General features: G+C 38.7%; 1 protein-coding gene across 1 annotated transcript in view; it reads right to left on the minus strand.

Annotated features, from left to right (window-relative positions):
- Positions 1-1,604: 1,604 nt before the first annotated feature.
- The window catches only part of YY1 (YY1 transcription factor), a 29,855-nt gene continuing 12,739 nt past the window's right edge, over positions 1,605-18,720 (minus strand). The window contains exons 3-5 of the mRNA XM_021549724.2: positions 12,234-12,294; positions 9,697-9,855; positions 1,605-8,593 (exon numbers count right to left, since the gene is read on the minus strand). Of these exons, the coding sequence (XP_021405399.1) occupies positions 8,411-8,593; positions 9,697-9,855; positions 12,234-12,294 (403 nt within the window). The 3' untranslated portion in view covers positions 1,605-8,410. The remainder of the gene's footprint in view (positions 8,594-9,696; positions 9,856-12,233; positions 12,295-18,720) is intronic.

Consider the following 18,720-nt stretch of genomic DNA (forward strand, 5'->3'; position numbering starts at 1 on the left):
TCTCCTTAGAAGACTAATATCATTAAAATGGAAAAGGGCTATACAATGTTTTACTTGCAGTGCTTACTAAAATGTTCTTTCCAGAAATTCATCCATCTAGAACTTAAATAATCAGTAGCAGACACTGGATGTTACTCAACAAGCCTGAGATGAGGCTAAAGTCAGCTTTCAGCCTAGTCTGATGCCACCTGCTTGAAATCTGTGTGACTTCTAAGTATTAAATCAAGCTAGACAATAGCCCCAGCCTTTTAAATCATGATACAGTTCTTTCCTGATAGATTTTTGAGATGTGAGCCAATTCAGACAGAACTACCTCCTGCCTTCCCAGATCCTCGTTTCCACACCATTATCAAAAAAATCCCAAATAACTGAAGGGATTAAGAAGGTAAAAATCACTGAAAATGAAGTTCATTATCAAGTCCCTCTGCCCTGTTTTTTCTTAAACTAGATGAGTGATGCAACTTTTAAAAGTTACAGCCACAAAAATGTCCTATTAGGAAAAGAGGGGAAAAAAGTACCCATGCATACTACTTCTTGACTAAGTTACTGTATAAAGAACAACTAGTGTGAAATTTATTTATCAGCTCTGTAACATGACAAGTTTTTTGTCCTCTCTGCCTTGTCTTTCTCTCCATATCTGCAGTGAAAGGACAAGGGGTAAAGGCCTTTAGCTGAAAGAGGGCAGGTTGAGATTGGTTATCAGTAAAAAATTCTTCACTGTGAGGGTACTGAGGTCCTGGCACAGGTTGCCCAGAGAAGCTGTGGGTGCCCCACCCCTGGAAGTGTCCATGGAAGTGTCCAAGGCCAGGCTGGATGGAGGTCTGAGCAACCTGGTCTAGTGAAAAGCGTCCCTGACCATAACAGGAGGTGTTGGAATTAGATGATCTTTATGGTTCCTTCCAGCCCAAACCTAGGATTCTATGAAAAAGTTTTTCATACAGTTCAGGTAAAGGGGTAGCAATACATACAAGGGATGAAAACTTGTCCATTGTAGGTGCAGCACTGGCAGCATACTGGGGAAAAGACTAAGACACAAATGCAAAGAAAAAAGGTGTTTGTTCTTTTAAATTAAATGTATTTATTATTATGCTGGACAACAGGTATTAACAGTTTTAATGTTAGCTGCTGATAGCCTGACTTTTAATCCATGGATAAAGATCAATTTAAAACCTAGAAGTGTGCCAAACACCATTAGATTGGCAAAATGTACAGTTAAACCCATCCTCTGCCACAAAAACAGGCAGAGAAAATAGAAGCTTACCCAAGCCAACACTCTCTATCAAACACCACATCCATGGAGACAGATGAAGGCTCTTGGGGACTCTGGAAAGCACAGCAAGAGATCAGGGAAGCAGAGAACTTGCTGGGCCAAACCTAAGGGAGACAGCCCTTGATATCAAGGGGAAGCTAACTGTTGCTTTCCAAGTTCAGGAATTTATGTGTGTCCAGGGGAGACAAGCAGAGGAAAAGAAGCCATTTTCATCTTCCCAGTGCAACTGTTTTGCAATTTTTGTATTAGTGTTGTTCTCACTAATTGCAAAAGTGGTTATCAACAGAAAAAAGTGACATAATATACACAATAATACAGAAGAGATACAGTAAAAGCTTTTCTACTTTCAGTTTATTACTGGTTTTATCTGAGTTGACCTAGCAAGTGATTTTGATCTGTACAGACTCATCAATAAATAAACTGAAATCAAGGTAAGGTCTTCAGTGTACACTAATGCCCTACAGATTGATATAAATGGAAGAACGTCAAGTTCTAATGTTCATGAAATGTTCTTAGGGTCTATACAGTGTAACAACTAACACAGTGAAATTTCTTAGTTATCATTCACTATCATAATTTATTATGACTTTTTATTACTGAAAGAAGCACACTGCATTTTTTTGTTGACAGTAAAATAGACTTGTACCATTTTAGCCATATCCATGTGTCAATAAAATACATGGTCTGCACCGTTTCCTATATATATATCTCAGAATAGAAAAAAATGTTGCTCAAGTAATTTGACTTGGCCAGATTAAAGCTGGTACAAAATAAACAGAATATTCTTCTTCTAGGATCTGATCTATTATCTTAAGCAGAGATTTATTGTAGATTAGGAATACTTCAGTGTTGCAATCAACCAGGCCATACATACTCCTTGTGCACTGAGGTATTTTCACTTGGGAAGGTATTTTCACTTATTTTCACAATTAGGAAGAATCTATCAGAGGTGCTTTTCAAACAGGCCAGTAGTGAAGTTCAAACTAACTGCAGTTAAAGGAGGTAAATGTAAAAGTTACTTCTACCCTTAAATTAATCCAGGCAGTTACCTGCTTTCCTACCAATTCTTAACCAAGAGACTGGACACATTCTCATTTCACACTCTGGAAAAATTTGAGATGAAATCCCCTGTCCCTAGCCTACGCAGGAGGAAAAAATAAAAACAAGCAAACCAATCAACCAACACAAGAGGAAAACCAAAAGACCTCCCAGAAGTATTATTCCTTACAATCCGTTTTCAAACCATAAACATTTGTATGCCCTTTGAAGCTATGGGAGTCAGTGGATTCATACAAATCCATTGGAGGTTCAGTCAAAGCACCAGGTAAGACTGAAAACTGAAGGATTCTATATCAAAAGAATAGATGTTTTATGTTTTGCTAAGAAAAAAACACTTGTTGAAAAATAAATCAAAGCATAAGATGCATGATGCCCCATGTGTGAAGCGGTCAAAACCTTTGTAAGCCAAAACTGGCACGGGCAAAGTCAGTGAGGTCCTTGGCAAGTCCACCTTGCAGCTCTGAAGGACACCTGACTTTATGAGCCCTTAAATCAAAACACTAACCTACAGTGTTCCTCAGATTTGTTTCACAACCAGTTCCTGAGATGAGCTTTAGCCAAAGGACATTAGGATCTATCTGGTCACCAAGACTTTTTGTGTATAGATTTGCCACTGTTTAACAAGCAGTGCATATTATGCCACAGTCGTCACATGCTCTATCATTTTTCTCAAAAATAATGGTTATTCACATTCTTTTGAAATACACCTTTTCTGTGGGCCTGCTCCAGGGAGGAAAACCAGTTACTTGAGATCTCTGATCCCCTAAAGAGCAGCAATGCAGGACCCTGGTGAAACATGGGTCCTGTCGTGCAGTCTCTGCAATGGCCTTGCACACATTATGAGCAGCAACAGACTGAAGCAAAGGCCCAAACTGCCTCAGAAGAGCTTGGACATTTTAGGATGCCTCTGCTGGAGAGAAGCAGTGATGTTTTACAGGTACAGCAGTTAACCAAAACAGCCACTCACAGCTGAAAGCACATTCATTAACACCATTGATCACTGGATTTCCACATTACTCTCTACATAATATCTGGTGGATATATGTATATATGACCCATGTCACACTCAACAATTTTTATTTACAGTCTTTTATTTTCAGTGCCTTGCTGGTGCTTTAAATGAATGCACAAGTACACTCGGGACTCAGAAATCAGCACACAATTGTACTTCCTATTCTTCTGAGTGGTGTGTGGGCATTTGCTCTTTGACACTGGCACGCTCCAAGTGTGCCAAGGTGCACTGAACACCACAGGACCCACACTTCTGCTGGTCACGCTATGCAGAGAGGTAATTCACTGCCATCTCCTGGCAAACTGCTTCCCGGGAGTTTCTGACCTGAAACAAAGCACTGACACACACCAGCTGACACCAGAGCAATCAGAGGAATCACACTTAAACCTGCAACATCTATTGAAAAGTGGTGGCAAAGGGAGCGCCCATAAGTCCTACAAGGATGCCACAGACTTGCCATCCCTTTTTCTCCCTCCCAAAATTCACCAACATTTGGACAGAACTTCAGGCTTGCTCCCGAGGAGAGCCCCCAGCAGACAGAGGAACCTGGTCAGAACAGCAGCTCACAAGAAGGTGTCACATCCACACCAGGGCACACAACAAAAGCTGTGGTACACAACCAGCACCCAGGCTTAGAGCTTTTCTCTTAGAAGAAGTAACAGAAGATTTGGAAAACCCTAAAATGGGAATTGTCTAAAGCCCAGTTGCTATAACAAATCTTATTCATTCACCTACAGCAAAAGTATTTTCCTGCCACTGTAGGGGAAACCAAGACCTGAAAACTTCACATTAACTCTTATACAGAATCTAATGAGCATGCACCAAAGGAAATTCAACACTTTCCAGACATTTCCAGAGAAAAATATTGAAAAAAATTCCTAAGTTAAACTGCCTTAATAATATAGGATCCTTGAGAGTATACATAAAAGCTGGTTTACTTTAGGCAAAGAGAATGAAGTTGAGAAAAGGATGACTGATTCAATTACCTTACAAAATTAAACCAGTAGCCACCCTGGTGGCATTTCAGCATTGCTGTAAAGCCATTATCACACTCTAGCAACTTGACACTAGACCAATTCATATTATCAAACTGAATATTGAATATCATAATAGAAGCACACACAGTCCTGCTCTGGTTCATGTCTACCTTTACACACCACTGTGCAGATGTTCCTGCTTGTGTTCAGCAGCAGGGTTGCACTCCCTCTGCTCTACTTCACTTTCACTTCTTTTGCCCTGGGACTCTTCCCAAAGGAAGTACTGCATTTTAAAATATTCCATTTACACAGCCAGAAACAAGCATACTGAAGCCAACTCTTATTTGTATTCCTGCCTGCAAAATTCACACCCAATATTCACTTTTGAAATCCACCCCACGTTCCCCTCAGTAGCTTTAAGTGCTCTGGGAAATTGAGTGCAGTAAAGCTCACTGCTGACACAAATATGCTTTACCCCTCTCCTCACACCATGGTTACATAGATTTTAGAAGGTGCCGTACAGATTAAAAACTTCTTATTCTGAAATGCCATCATTATGGATACACATTATAGACAAACCAATGCCAGCAGCAGCTGCCACTTGACTGATTAAAACTTCTCAGACAGATTTGTCTAGCAGCCCTGATGAAAAATCCAGATTTTCTCTATTTCTTCAAGGTATTAAGGAAACACTTGGAAGAATGATATTCAGCACGTACTGTCCTCAAACTTATGCATCAATTGAGTAGAAAAAACAACCAGCCCTAGTTTTTCCAAGGCATACTGACAAAATACCCTGTGAGCTATGTGATAAGCACATGGAAACACTTGTTAGCACAGCCATGACACTTTGAAGGGATTCACTTTCTTCCAAGCATTTTAAAGCCTCGTTACTTTTGCCATTTCTGGTAATTACTGCATCTTTTGCTTTTTACGCACTGTGGAATTACTAGAGAGAAAGGATCTCCACCTGCCCTTAAAACTACATTATTGCTGACAAAGTGTTGTCAGGATGTGTTTAGTATTTGGCTTTGTTGATTGACAACTTGCAGCCATTACAGGGAAAAGTCAAAATGCACTACCTCAATTCCACAGTGACCCTTTTCAAACAGAAGATAACTAAAATTCAGTGCAGGTTCAGCTGAGGTGCTGGCATTCTCTTTCATTAAGGATTTATTTTCCTAGCATTTCAAATCTGAACCTGCAGTTCTCCTACAACCTTTTCAAGAAACACTCTCCACAATTAAGTTGTTCATTTTGCATTTACTGACAGACCATAAATAGAGAGAGAAAAGTTTGGTCAGTTCTACCTTTAAAGTTGGTCTGAGTTTGCCTCCTTTCATTCTGACAGCAGCAGAACAAAACAAGGCCTATGTACAATCAAATGAGCAGTAGAAGACGTGTAATGAATAAGCATGGAAATTTTTTGCCAGTTTTAAACCCACATTTCTACCACCCCTCATCTTCTCCTCCCCTTACCTGAACTTGCTCACAAATTGGTGGTGCAATGCAGGAACTCAACAGCACGATGGGAATGGTGGTTTCAAAGTCAACTCTGTTGCTATTCTCAAATCCTGTAATTTCTTCACTGGAAAACCTTGAGGAAAACTCCGGAATCAATTAAGCAGTATGTTTTAAGAGCAAGGTGTGCCAATTATACTTTAAAAGCTTAAACAAGTTATAGCAGCTGCTCAGTGCTTGTATGTATTCATACCCAGTATGGAGTTAAGTACTTACAAAGCAAGACCTTTCAAGCTGAGTGTTGCTACCTGCACTAAGGCGTATATTGAGTGCTGCTGATTTAAGGCCTAGAAGGAAATGTCTCTCTGTAATGAGATGCAATATAACCAGAGGCAATAACAGTTACAGCTCCCACTTGGTCCTCAAATCAATATTTAACATAGCTTAGTCTCAAATGTATGTTCAAAGTAACATAGTTCAGTCCCTAATGTATGTTCAAGATGAAGTACTGATACCTTGCAATTCAATAAATGACTTTATAACACAGGAAAGCAAATTTCTGTGTAAGCCTAAAACCATCACAGATACTGCTTAAGAAAAAAATATAAGGTCAATTAGAACTAGACTGAATTAATTTTATTTCCTTCCAAAAAGAATAGACACTAATTTAACTGTATACAGAATTTAATTTAACTATAACTATACAAGCTTCAGTATATTGTCCTGTTCAAAAACTGCTTATATATAAAAGAAAAAATACTGCCAAAAGTCTAACGCATAGTTTACAATTAAATGTCCCAACTTTCTTTCTACCTCTAATAACCTCAGACTAGAGTTGCAGTGTTCAGATTAACTTATGTATGGATGAAAATTCCCTTGGTCGTAAGTGCAGTTTCTTTATTACCCATGTTTTTTGCCACTACCACCAACACTGGACTCAAAATTAAATTTTACAGTATTAGCAATGAAAACTTTGATGAACCTTTTAAGAACAGAATTCAGAAAAAGATTAACAACACTTTTTACTATTAAAATATGTTACATGCCTCTAAAAAATAACTTATGCATTTCTCTGCATAATCTTCTGTTTATTAATCTGTCACATTTTACTATAGTATCTGCTAAGTTTTCTTTGAACACTTGAACAAATGAGAAGTAACCACTCTTAGTTAGACCATCAAAACTCAACTCCATCTAGTTCTTAGAACTTCAAGTTCTTGTTTTGAAACAAAAGGTGTCCAATAAGGTTCCAAGAATTTTTATCATTACACTCAAGCAAGTTAGACAAAAGAAGAAACAGTTTCTTTTTTTTCCTGGTATGATCACCCAAACCCTACCATTTCTCCACTTTCTATCGTTACTGCATTTAAACTGCCAACATTCCTTACCTTGACTAAACAAAAGTTTCCATTAAGTTATTTCCTGTACTGTTTTACCTAGTTGCTGTCCAGGCACACAGAACACTCCCCACTACACTGCCACATCTCCAAATCCATCATTCCAGTTAATGGAAGTCTAGGTCACTCAAAATCAGAATTACAGTCAGCAGTTCTGTTTAGATATACCACCTGATGTGGCATTAACTTAACTACATCACAAATCACTGTAATTGAATGCAAAGTAAAGGAAACTTGAGTTTATTTAGCTTCCAATTTCTGGGAGGTCAAGAGGAACTAGAACTGCTCTGGACAACAAAAGACAATTGACTGCGCTTACAGATCATTTTCTGCCAGATTCTTTCTTTAGGACCACTGTTTTATTGTTGTCCTTTCTATTACATGGGGGATGTACATATTATCAGGTGTTAATAAACGGTCAGTGCCTGTACAATACATTCTACAACTGAGCACCACTTTCCGTAACTGAACAGGCAAAGAAATTACACTGAACATCAGCATCTGGCAGTATTTCTCCAAAAAAAGTGACTAAAATGGGTTTAAATTGATTAACACTATTAAATCACATCTAATATTTGATACTACATGATTTCATTACAGCTATACGATACAATTATACAAAATGTGTTAACATCAAAGAATACAACCAAAATTAAGATAGCAAACAAAACCTATATAACTTTTCTTTCTTTACAGGAAAATACTTTTGAAGTATGCATGTAACTGCCCATTCTTTTAAAGAAAATCTACCGCAAGCAAGTTATCAACCTCCAGAAAATCACACATAGCATTACTACGCGTATCCCCAAAAAGTGTACAATATGCACACTTGGAAAATACAAAATTAAAAAAAATTGTAAGCAACAGGTGAGCTTCATATTTATAAGAATGTGAAAAGAAGTCCAATTTTAGCACTGTTGTATAAAGAATTGTCTTTTCTGATGCAAGTTCACGAGCTGACCCGTCCAGTTGGGGCCACACTTTACAAAACACCGTGTTCTTGAAACGGGCTTACAGACCAAGGTGGATCATCTTAGCAATGTCACCTTCAAGTTTTCTGTGTGGTTTTTTTTTTGCTTTTTATTTACTACTTATCAAAACACGTCCTTAAGTTTTGTAGGGTTCTTTTTTTTTAAAATTCTTTCCTAGAAACAATATACAAAGGGGAGGCGTATTTCTTTCCAATTGATTTTCCTGTAAGATGCTTTGAGTTCGAGAACGTTCTCCTCGACTTTCACTGGTTGTTTTTGGCCTTAGCGTGTGTTAAGATGTGAGATTTCAGGTTGGTTGATTGCGCAAACTTCTTATTGCAGCCGTCAAACGGGCAAACATAGGGCCTGTCGCCAGTGTGAATTCGCACGTGTGTGCGTAAATTGAAGTCCAGTGAAAAACGCTTTCCACATCCTTCAAATGTACACTGTTGGAAGGAAAAGAAACACTCTGTTAGCTAGTGGAAATCATCTCCATCACTGAGCAGAAAAACAGTCTTCTTTAAATCACTAGACTGCACGAACACGAAGCCAGAGGCTGTAAATTGTTATGGGTGAAGCTGTGGGCTGAGAACTGTACTGAAGACTGCAATACTTCAGTATATAGTATATATACAATAGCATATCTATTTTCAAAGATGGAAATAAATGATCTTCAGCTTGCAAGCAAGCACTTCCACTAAAGACACCTTCTCTGCATGTGAAACTGCATCTACACAGTGTATGACAAAATAGAAACAGGATTTCATAGCAGAACTTCCCCCTCTGAGTGATGATCTGCACTTTCTCATTTTATCTGCTTTATTTTTAAGACTGAGTTGATATAAAAAGAACAGCACATTTAGTGTTTCTTTAATTTACTACACAGAATATTCAGTGTATGCATCCAAGCAAATGCCTGAGGACTGCCAATCAAGTTTCTGAAGTAATTGATTGTTGCCGATTATTTTAGAAAAATCCCACATATCTTAAGTATGTCCTGGGGAAGATATATATGATCAAGACTAAAAATAACTTTAAAGATTTATAGGGAGTATCATATGTAGACGGCAGGGGACCTCTGGTGGCAGACGCCCACGTGACTCAATATAAATGGAGATTCAGAGACTCCATAATTTTGTTGAAAACTGATTAATAAACCCTACTGAAAATTAGTACCCTGAGGTAACTAACTGAGCAAGCAGCCCCAAGTCTCAGTTGTCCATAAGTACTAAGCTGAAAAGATGATGAGGAGAAAAAGACATTTTCTTACTTCTCTAGTAACTGCAGATCTCATTTTTAAAGACAGTAACTTTACATCATATTTTGAAAGGTATTTCCTATGTACATCCAATTTACCAATTTCTAAGAGAAGTTCATGTAAATAATTAAATGATAGCCTAATTAACTTAAGGGACTCCCAGTTTTTCAGGTGCCTCATCTGATTTTAGCAGAGCCCTAGCATGCCCTAGTCCTTGGAAGCCAGGCTATAGCTGGAGTCTCCAGGGTTCCCAGGTAAGTGGTGGCACTCGTGCCTGCAGGTTGGCAGTACCTGAAAGGGTTTCTCTCCGGTGTGAACTAGCTGATGCCGCTTTAGTTTTGAGCTCTCCACAAAGGCCTTGCCACATTCTGCACATACGTGTACTCGAGGGCCATGAGTGTGCAGATGCTTCCTCATGGCAGAGTTGTCCCTGAACATCTTCGTGCAGCCCTTAAAAAGAACAGTGAAACTCAATTAGTAGATAAGCTACTTCACATAAAGAAGGTTTTATCACCTACAGTACAAGCATTTAAAATGCTTTTCTATCCTGAATACTTTCTTAACAGTTGACCCTGAAAAGAACATCCCTTACATTTACTTTTTAAAAAGCAATACAAGAAAAACTAATCATTTGAAAAGCTGACAAAATAAAACCTAAACCCAATCCCAAACAAAAAGATCCCAAACCCTTTTCTCACACAGTATTATGAGCCATGTCCAGCCAAATGAATAATAGGACAGTCTTATGGAGAAGATGCAGACTCTGACAGAAGCAAATGAATAAACCAAAGCACTTAACAGGTTTCAGAGGAGAAAAAAAACCCACAAAAATACAACCAAAAAAACAAAGACAGAAGAGTTCATGGATACCTATGGTGTACTCTTCAAAGTGCTATATTTCGAGAACTACAGTACTACAATATATTATATAGTCTCTAATATACTACACATTATTCCCTAGTACCAACTGGTATGTGCACCATCTCCCAACATTCTGTCCTCTTCCTTGTCTGTCCTCCCCATTTCTGAGAACAAATGGAGCAAGAAGGTTTCCAGCACATAACAACTTACAGGAACTACCTTATCCAAACTGGCAGCAGCAGACTGATCAGTACCCCCTTGAGACACAGAGTGCCACTGCTGCTGCAGTTTAAACCTACAAAGTGATACTGGGCAGCAGAACACAGCGTGAGCTAGTCCCAACTCAATACAAAATAAGACACATTAATTCAGGTACAGCATCAAAAGTCTTAACCTGGGGGTCAATCTGCATTGACAGAGGAATATCACTCTGATTCCAGAGCTCTATTTACCTAATCTTTCTACATTTTTTTCACTTCTTAGTGACTATCAACAGATATCTATCATATGTTTTATAAATGTCTTTCTCAAGGTTCAAAATCCCTCATAAAATCCTATTAAAAATCATAAATCCTATTTGTACTACTAGTGATGCTGTTATACAACACTAGTCTGCCAACACCATTGTGTTATGATGCATAAAGTTTAACCGTACATAAAGGACTGTTAAACTGCTAATCTTAAAATCTGCAGGCTCTTTTATTTTTTTATTATTTCAACAAATGTGACTTTCAGGAGTTCTCTCTTCAGGCACTAGAACCTCTGGCTAAATTTGAAGTGTTGTGCCACCATTCCTTGCACAGAGCAGAAGTGGGTGGGGCGAAGCACTGCCAAAAACAGACCATCTACTCTTTTTTGCATTTATTTCCAAGTCCCTTCTTGCCTCTGAGAGCAGCAGGTGCAGCTACAGTATTTTTCTTTCATTAAACTGAATTCATAAATGCATAAAGCCTACAACATTACAAGATAGAAAATGGAAGGAGAGAACGTTCTTTTTTCCCCCTGTTTAGATGAAGTTGAGGCTATGAAAAAATAAATCAAAGAAATGAAGGTAACATTCCTCGGTATAGTAAAAAATAACTTTTCCTGTATCTCTGCATACTGTATTACAAAAAAAAAAAAATTACACTTTTGAATGTGGAGAATTGGAAATAATCAATATAAGCACAAAGAGGAATTCAGAAAATTCCTTACATCATGGCTGTCAGAAAGTAGTCTTCTATTCATGCTCTCTAATAGATAACTCTAGTAGGTATGTGCCCTGATCATTTGCTTAGGGTCACACTTATCTAGACCAGAAGTCAGCAAGTTGTGTTTGTCTTTTTAGTCACAGACTAAATTAGCCAAAAGAAGCACTACAAAAGCTGGATAATGCAGTAAAGCCACAGGCTACCAATCTTGGTGACTGGCAACATTTATTCAAGACAGAAGCTTCCTTGCTACCAGTGGATCAGAATCATATATCAAAGATGCCTGCCTCTCTCTTTCATGATGATGCACTTTCCAGCTCTGTGGAATGTAATTCAGAGTCTTCCAATAAAGCTGACTTTGGCATCTGCACCATAAATTGCTGATTCCTGATCTAGACTCCAAATCTGTCATAGTTTCCAAGCAGAGGATATATAGATCTTAGGAACGTACTTTGAACAGCTTTCAGAACATTCTTTCAAGTATGTATTCTTGGGTGTCGGGAAATCACAACAGTAAAAGCAGCATGTTAGGGACTGTGCATCATGGTTACCAGGAGATTAGGGATGCACTAACCTTAAGACAAGGAATGGGAATAATATATTATTCAGTGAAAGGTTTTAAAGGAAGCCTCTAGAGAATGACAACTAGAATACATTTAACTGAGTGTATACTATTAACAGTAAGGTATTTTAGTTGTTCATTCTCAAGAGAAAACATCAATACAAAATTCTGATCTACAAATTGCTATCTACTCAGAAGCTGAGCACTTCACTTACTTTGTGAGGACAAGCTATCGTTCGTGGAGCATCATCTTCTTTAATTTTTCTTGGTTTCATTCTTAAAGATAAAAAAAACAGTACAAAAAATATTAGTAGAAACACATTAGTAGACAGCTCTTCTCCCTTAAGTGCCTATATCATGAGCACATTTTATCCCCCAGTATTACATGTGTCAATGGTACTCACTTTACTATTTTCAAAACCTACATTACCAGTATAATTTAGCATTTGGAATGGTCTGCTTTCCAGAAGGACCTCTCAAATACAGACTAAGACATTTAATACTATCTTCTTAATCCTCTGAATATGTGGAAATTGAGATTTTTTTTTTTTCCTGACATATGCTAATTGCAATTAGGAGGTTTTGTTTGGAAACTCCATTTATGCTGTGCCAATATCCATGTGGCCTATTTAGCTTCACTTCCTCTCCATCTATGCAGCAGGACATGAAGGAGTATAGCTTCAATCATTCTGCAGTATTTTCATCACAAGACTTCTAAAGAAAACTCTGCAGAAGCAGGGAAAGCAGAATCAGGCAAGTTGCAGAATCTACACAGACAACATAGACAAACATTTCAACCACAGAAATGGTAATTATTCTTACTTTAAGGTATTCCACTCTTGGCAACTGACAAGCAATCACGTATTTACTCCTGGTCACTGACAGGGATCTTCATGATTTTATGGGTGCCACTAATCTCCACTGCTACAGAAGGAGCCCAACAAACTATTGCTTGTGTGTGTTAGATCTATTTTACATACAGTAAGACTCTGTACAAAACAACCTTAGAACAGTATTGTAACAACCACCTATCAAAAAGTCAGAAGAGCCAGATGTGATTCTAGGGAACTGCACTTTCAGCTGTCTTTATTACTCAAACCTGTGGGTGCTGTCTTCAAAAAATTAAAAAGAAAAGTTTTATCTCCATCTAACTATAGCCTTAGGTGAGTGTAAATAAATGGACCCCCATACAGCTGAGATTCCCTTAGGTGAGCAATGAGATTCTGCACATTCCCAAATCTTGCTGTGGAAGCAGAGCTAGTGTATTACTGAACTGCTTTTCCTGGCAACACAGCACACGACAGCTCTGTGTGACAAGGTGCCTGTGTATCATATCTGTAAATTAATGCACAGGCTTGGTGATGTTCCCTAGTCTCAAATAGAATGAGTAGCTTTAAATTACCAAAATAATTGGAATTATCAGAATTCCAATTCTGGTACACACTCTTCTTAATGCTAACAAGGAAAAGTGTCTGTTGCTATCCATGACAGTTTTAATCCGCACGAGTTCTGTTTCTGGAAACTGAGATAAAAGAACAAGGCTGGGGGAAGAGATTTCCAAGCAATGCATGTATGGACTTTTTTACATTCCTTTTTATTAATCTATATGAAAATGGCTAAACAGCAACTCTTAAACAAAATCTTCCCAGGAACTGTAGAGAAAATAAACTAAAACGCCTCCATTCTGACCACAAAAGCATTTGGTTTTGGCAAGCAGAGCACAGACTTCTTTGGGACTGCCACACTCCTATGGCTGAAATCTGCTTTCACCTGCTTCCTTCATATGGACTGCTGAGAGAAGAGGGTGAATTAAGGCAAGAGCAGGGAAAAAAACCCTCAGAAGTCCTGAAGACACAGGAAAATCATCTTACAACTGCCAATGGAGTGATATGTGATGGACAAGACTGCTATGGCTCTGCCAGCTATCACTGGTCCCTTACTCTGAGTCCTTTCAGTACTGCAGATGTAGCAGAGTTCAAGTGATCATCTGCAGAATAAAGCACTTGACAGCCACTTCACAGACAATACTAAACCCCAAGGATTTAGAGGTTGCTGTTGCTCTTTTCTCTGAGTGGGCACTTGAGAAACTCTTGCTTGCCTCAGCATCTCCAGCTACACTTGGCAGGTACAGAGCATCCTGAGCTACAGTCTCCTGCAGGGTTACAAATACATTTACAGATATTAACAGTGACTTGTGAATGGGTGTAAGGTTGTTTTTTTTTGTTGTTGTTGTTGTGTTGACAAATCTCCTTTTGTGCACCACAACCAGTAGTACAACTTAAGATTTCATCAACCTAAGGGCAGAAACATTCTGAATACAGCAGACTACATCTGTTCCTGTACAGCAGTCTCCTCATTACCTTAATTTTCATTGTAACCATATTTTTCAAGACTACAGACAATTCAGTTGACCTTACTGATTAGAATTAATTTATACAATCCAACTGGAATACAGAATAGTTGTGCTGTTTTTAGTTTACAGTCTCTTTGAGTAAAGTATTAAAATACCTGACTCCAAACAAGTGATTGGGATTAACTGACTGACTGCACTCTCCACTGAGGTTCCAGATTCAATAGTACTATAGGTACTGAGGCTCTAGGAAAACACACACACACACACACAAAAGATGTCTTTACAGTACCCCTACAGAAAGCTTTCAACTACCTTTAGCATGGGATTCTCCTTATTACGTCTCTGTGATTTTAAAAAACAGGAAATGGGACAGAAACAAGCAATTGTTAAAATGGTCTCAGAAGAATGATTTGACAAGATGGGACATGAGAGAATAGTGTGTCATGATTTAATTCCATTAGAGAACAAACATCCTTAGGAGACAAAGCTGGTGCCAAAAACACCTCCTAATTCAATCAACCTGTTAAATGTTGGCTGAATCATCCTCCCAGCCCAAAGAAATGAAGCAAAAATAAAAATTCCTAGGTCTGAGATCAGTGTCCCTGACATGATCAGAATGAGTAAAACCACTATTGTTCCAAAGTTTTAATTGACCACCTGTAAAGGGAGTGACTAGACCAAGAGAATTGCTAACAAGAGACGTGGCAAATAGCTTTAGTGGGCAGTGCCTGCATTTGCAAACTTTGTGTTAAATCCTCTTCCTGACTCCTGTATCTTACCTCTGGTATTACTTCAATGTTTGAGAACAAAATGCTGCAACAGTGTCATCCTAACACTGCTGCTCAGGTAGAGTGAGAAGGAAAATACTTTGGCCCAGTGCAGTAAGGAAGCTTGAGGAACCAATTGCAGGTGAACTGGGTGGTCAGACATGGGACAGACTGCAGCATGAACATACACCCTACATTTTTCAGTTCAGTGTCTGAGCAGGCATAGAAAATGAATGTCCATCCAGGACATCCTAATTTTCAGGCTTTGTTTCTAAATTAAGCAGTATCAACCCAGTAGTATACTTGAATATTTGGACACAAATGACAAAAGGCTTCAGTTAAAAAATGAGTAATTTTACATCTTCTCGTATTTCATGGAAGCACAGCAAGTTAAGCCTAAAATGTGGAGCAAGACTGTACTTATAGACGGGGTTCCACAGATAACCAGTCTTACCAACAAAATAGCAGCAGACAATGCAAAAGAGATGGCAAATGGTGTCTAGGTTGTATCTCAGTGCCACAGGCAGGAGGAAGCTGCTGGGCCCTTTGTATACCTGGATTAAAGGCATGAGGGCATCAACACCACAGGCACAGCTACAGTACATCATTGTGTCAAAAAATGTCATCTTGCTCACAAAGCTGCAGAAGCCAGAAGGACAATTGCCAGAGAAGAATTAAAAAACTTATACATTCAATGCATTAGAAAAAAAGACTTTGGTCTTACTTTAAAATTAACTTTCTGCAAAAGGAGACCAGACTAAAACTGTGCTGTTGATCTTAATTACACTGGTGCAGGTAGCTGTTGCTGGTGGTGGTTAGACTTTTGGCTCCCACCTAGTAGAGCATCTCTACCAGCTCCATCCAAGTTTTCTTAGTCTGAAATATTAATCAAAAACAGAATTCTAACAAATATCACTATTTAACACAACTACAGACACACACATTAATAGTGGGGTGGAACTTCAGAAACAGTTGCCTTTGCAGAAAGTCAATTTACAAAACAAGACCAAAATTTTCATTTCTGTGGTGAGTTTACGTTGTTGTACTGAGGCAACTGCAAATCAATGAACTGTGACAATCAGGAAGGGTACCTCATACCTTTTGATCGAGTCACTGGGACACTGCAATGAAATGCTAGGTCTTAACTTGCACTGGGGGAGTGGAAGGAGGGAATGGGTGACAGCAGAGGAAGCAGGAATGTGTGCAACCCAATAGCTTTACAGAATAAGCTGCATAAAAGCACACTCCCTTATCCATGCATAAGAAAGACTGAGTGAAATCACATGTATTAAACCACACAGTTTCTCAAAATAAAGAAAACAATATTGTCACTGCGCTGTTATCTGAAAGTTAAACCTAACTACCTCCTTTCATCTACACAGCTGAACTGAGAGTACTTCACCGGTGCCCAGAGAAACTTAATTCCCACCCCAAATTCCTGTCCAACTTCATAATCTATAGACTTGTCAATTGATGCAATTTTAAAAGTCGGACACAGAAATGGTGTTAAAGCTGGGAAGAAAGGAAATACAATTCAAATAACAGTACAGAATTTCCCCCTTGCTCCACAATTTCCCTTTTCTTGCCACTGCTAAGGAGTTTTGTGTTCTCAGCTCCTTTCTGCTCCCTCTGTACATAAAGCTAATCTTAATAGCTTTACTTTCTCTCTCTCTCAGGCAACTCCTTTAACACATCCTAGAGGTCTCTGATGACCAGCAATGATATTCACCTGTGCACCCCACCACCTCCCCAGGAACAGTCAGAGGTAGAGGAAATTATTCTCTCTGAAGTGTTACTGGCACTTCTGGTGCATTCCTCTCATTGTGCCATTCCCCTTGCACTGCCCTGCTGAGCAAAGCCAGCTTGAGCTTCACAGCCCTGTGCTGCTGCACGAGTTTATTTGTGCTGAACTCCTGGAACTGGCTAGACTGGCTTTTGGACAAACAAGATGAAGGGGGTGTCCTAGGAATCTATCTACATAAACCCAAGAACAGCCAGTGTCTTACCTGCTGCAGCCACAGTTAGGAACAAAACTACCATAAGAAGTTATTTCACTCCACAATTCTATTCCTAGGTTTGTCCCAGTTATGAGGAAAATTATATGTGTAAACAGGGACATTGGCATATGCAGTGTGGCACAAATATGTTCCTTCCCCCTAGAAGAATACTGGGTAAAGCAATTGTCACTTTACTGCCCTTTAAGCTTCTCTGTAACAAGAACAAAACAAATACAAAAGCATACACCTTACAAAGAGGCCCAAGTCATAAATCTGGATGACCAGAAGGCTTTGTCACTTCCAAAAAGGATGTCCTATTTCAAACTCTAATGCAGTTTCCTCTCCTTTGTTTTCTATAGGTTTGGAAAGTGGATAGAAAGGAAGGCAATTCTCACAATTGCTCTCCTTCAGAAAAGATACCAAGATCAGCAGAAAATAAAACCACCAAGAATAAAGTTTTTACCACCAGGACCCATTACTGTGCCAATTTCCCAGCTACAGGATATTCCTTCTTATTTCTTTGTTTTACAGATGTCTGTGTTCTGCTGTGTTCAGACAGTTCAGTCAAGCATTTGGAGGACAAGAGGGAGGGAGGGGGCAACCAGGGAATATCCTTTTTAGTGGCTTGCTTTGAGGAAATTTGCCATATGCACATTCTAGAAACATCCCTACTACCTTCCTAAGTTTTCACTACCAAGCAGCTATGATTTCTTCATAACTACTAAACTGTCATCAATTTAGATTTGGATTAAGCATTTTATTCCACTGAAGGGATTTCCAGTTCTCCTGTCAAAGGTATTAAATAAAATCATGGTAATTTATTAGGTTTTGTCCTTCTGAGCAGATCATTCACAATTAATATTTTAAATTTTGATATGGTTGAAGAGAATTCCACCTTTTTCTTTTTTATTGTGTTTTCAGAGCATGCTAGAGAAAATCCAAGACTCCTAAAACAGACTAAAGCAACATGTAAAATATTATAAACTGCCAGCTAGGCGTAACTTTGGGTCACTCATCTATGCATTACTGAACACGTCGATGCTCTGACACAGCCTATTTATTCAGTGTTTTCAATGGAATCATAGAATGCATAAAAGCTTTTCCAGGAAAAACTGTCAGAGTTCCAGTGAAAGGATTCAGATTCCTGCTCCATGACTCAGTAACATATGCTCTAAACCAGGCAGTGAAAGACAACTGCATCGCAAGAGACACCGCAACCGCTCACACTGCGAGAGCCACCGAGCTCTGAGCACTGGTGGCCACTGCAGCTGCTCAATTACTACAGTTCTGAATTATTGTTTTGAAGTGCTGCAGAGCTACAAGCAACTTCAAACATCAGGTTTGTCCCTTTCACTAACTAGCTCATGATCAGAATACCAGAACCTTGCTCAAAATCTACTACCACTAGAATTCAAGCTTTTTCTGTTTAAGCCTAACCTCACAACTTTGTTCCTAATAATCAATGCCAGTATTTCAAATTAATTTATCCTTAATCTAAATAAGCTGCATTTGTTATAAATAGTGGATCTAGCCTGAGGAGGAGGTAATTTTTATAAATGTATGGTGAGATTCCTTCCTACTCTAA

The sequence above is a fragment of the Lonchura striata genome, chromosome 6 (genome assembly GCF_046129695.1).
Source record: "Lonchura striata isolate bLonStr1 chromosome 6, bLonStr1.mat, whole genome shotgun sequence".
Classification (NCBI taxonomy): Eukaryota; Metazoa; Chordata; class Aves; order Passeriformes; family Estrildidae; genus Lonchura; species Lonchura striata.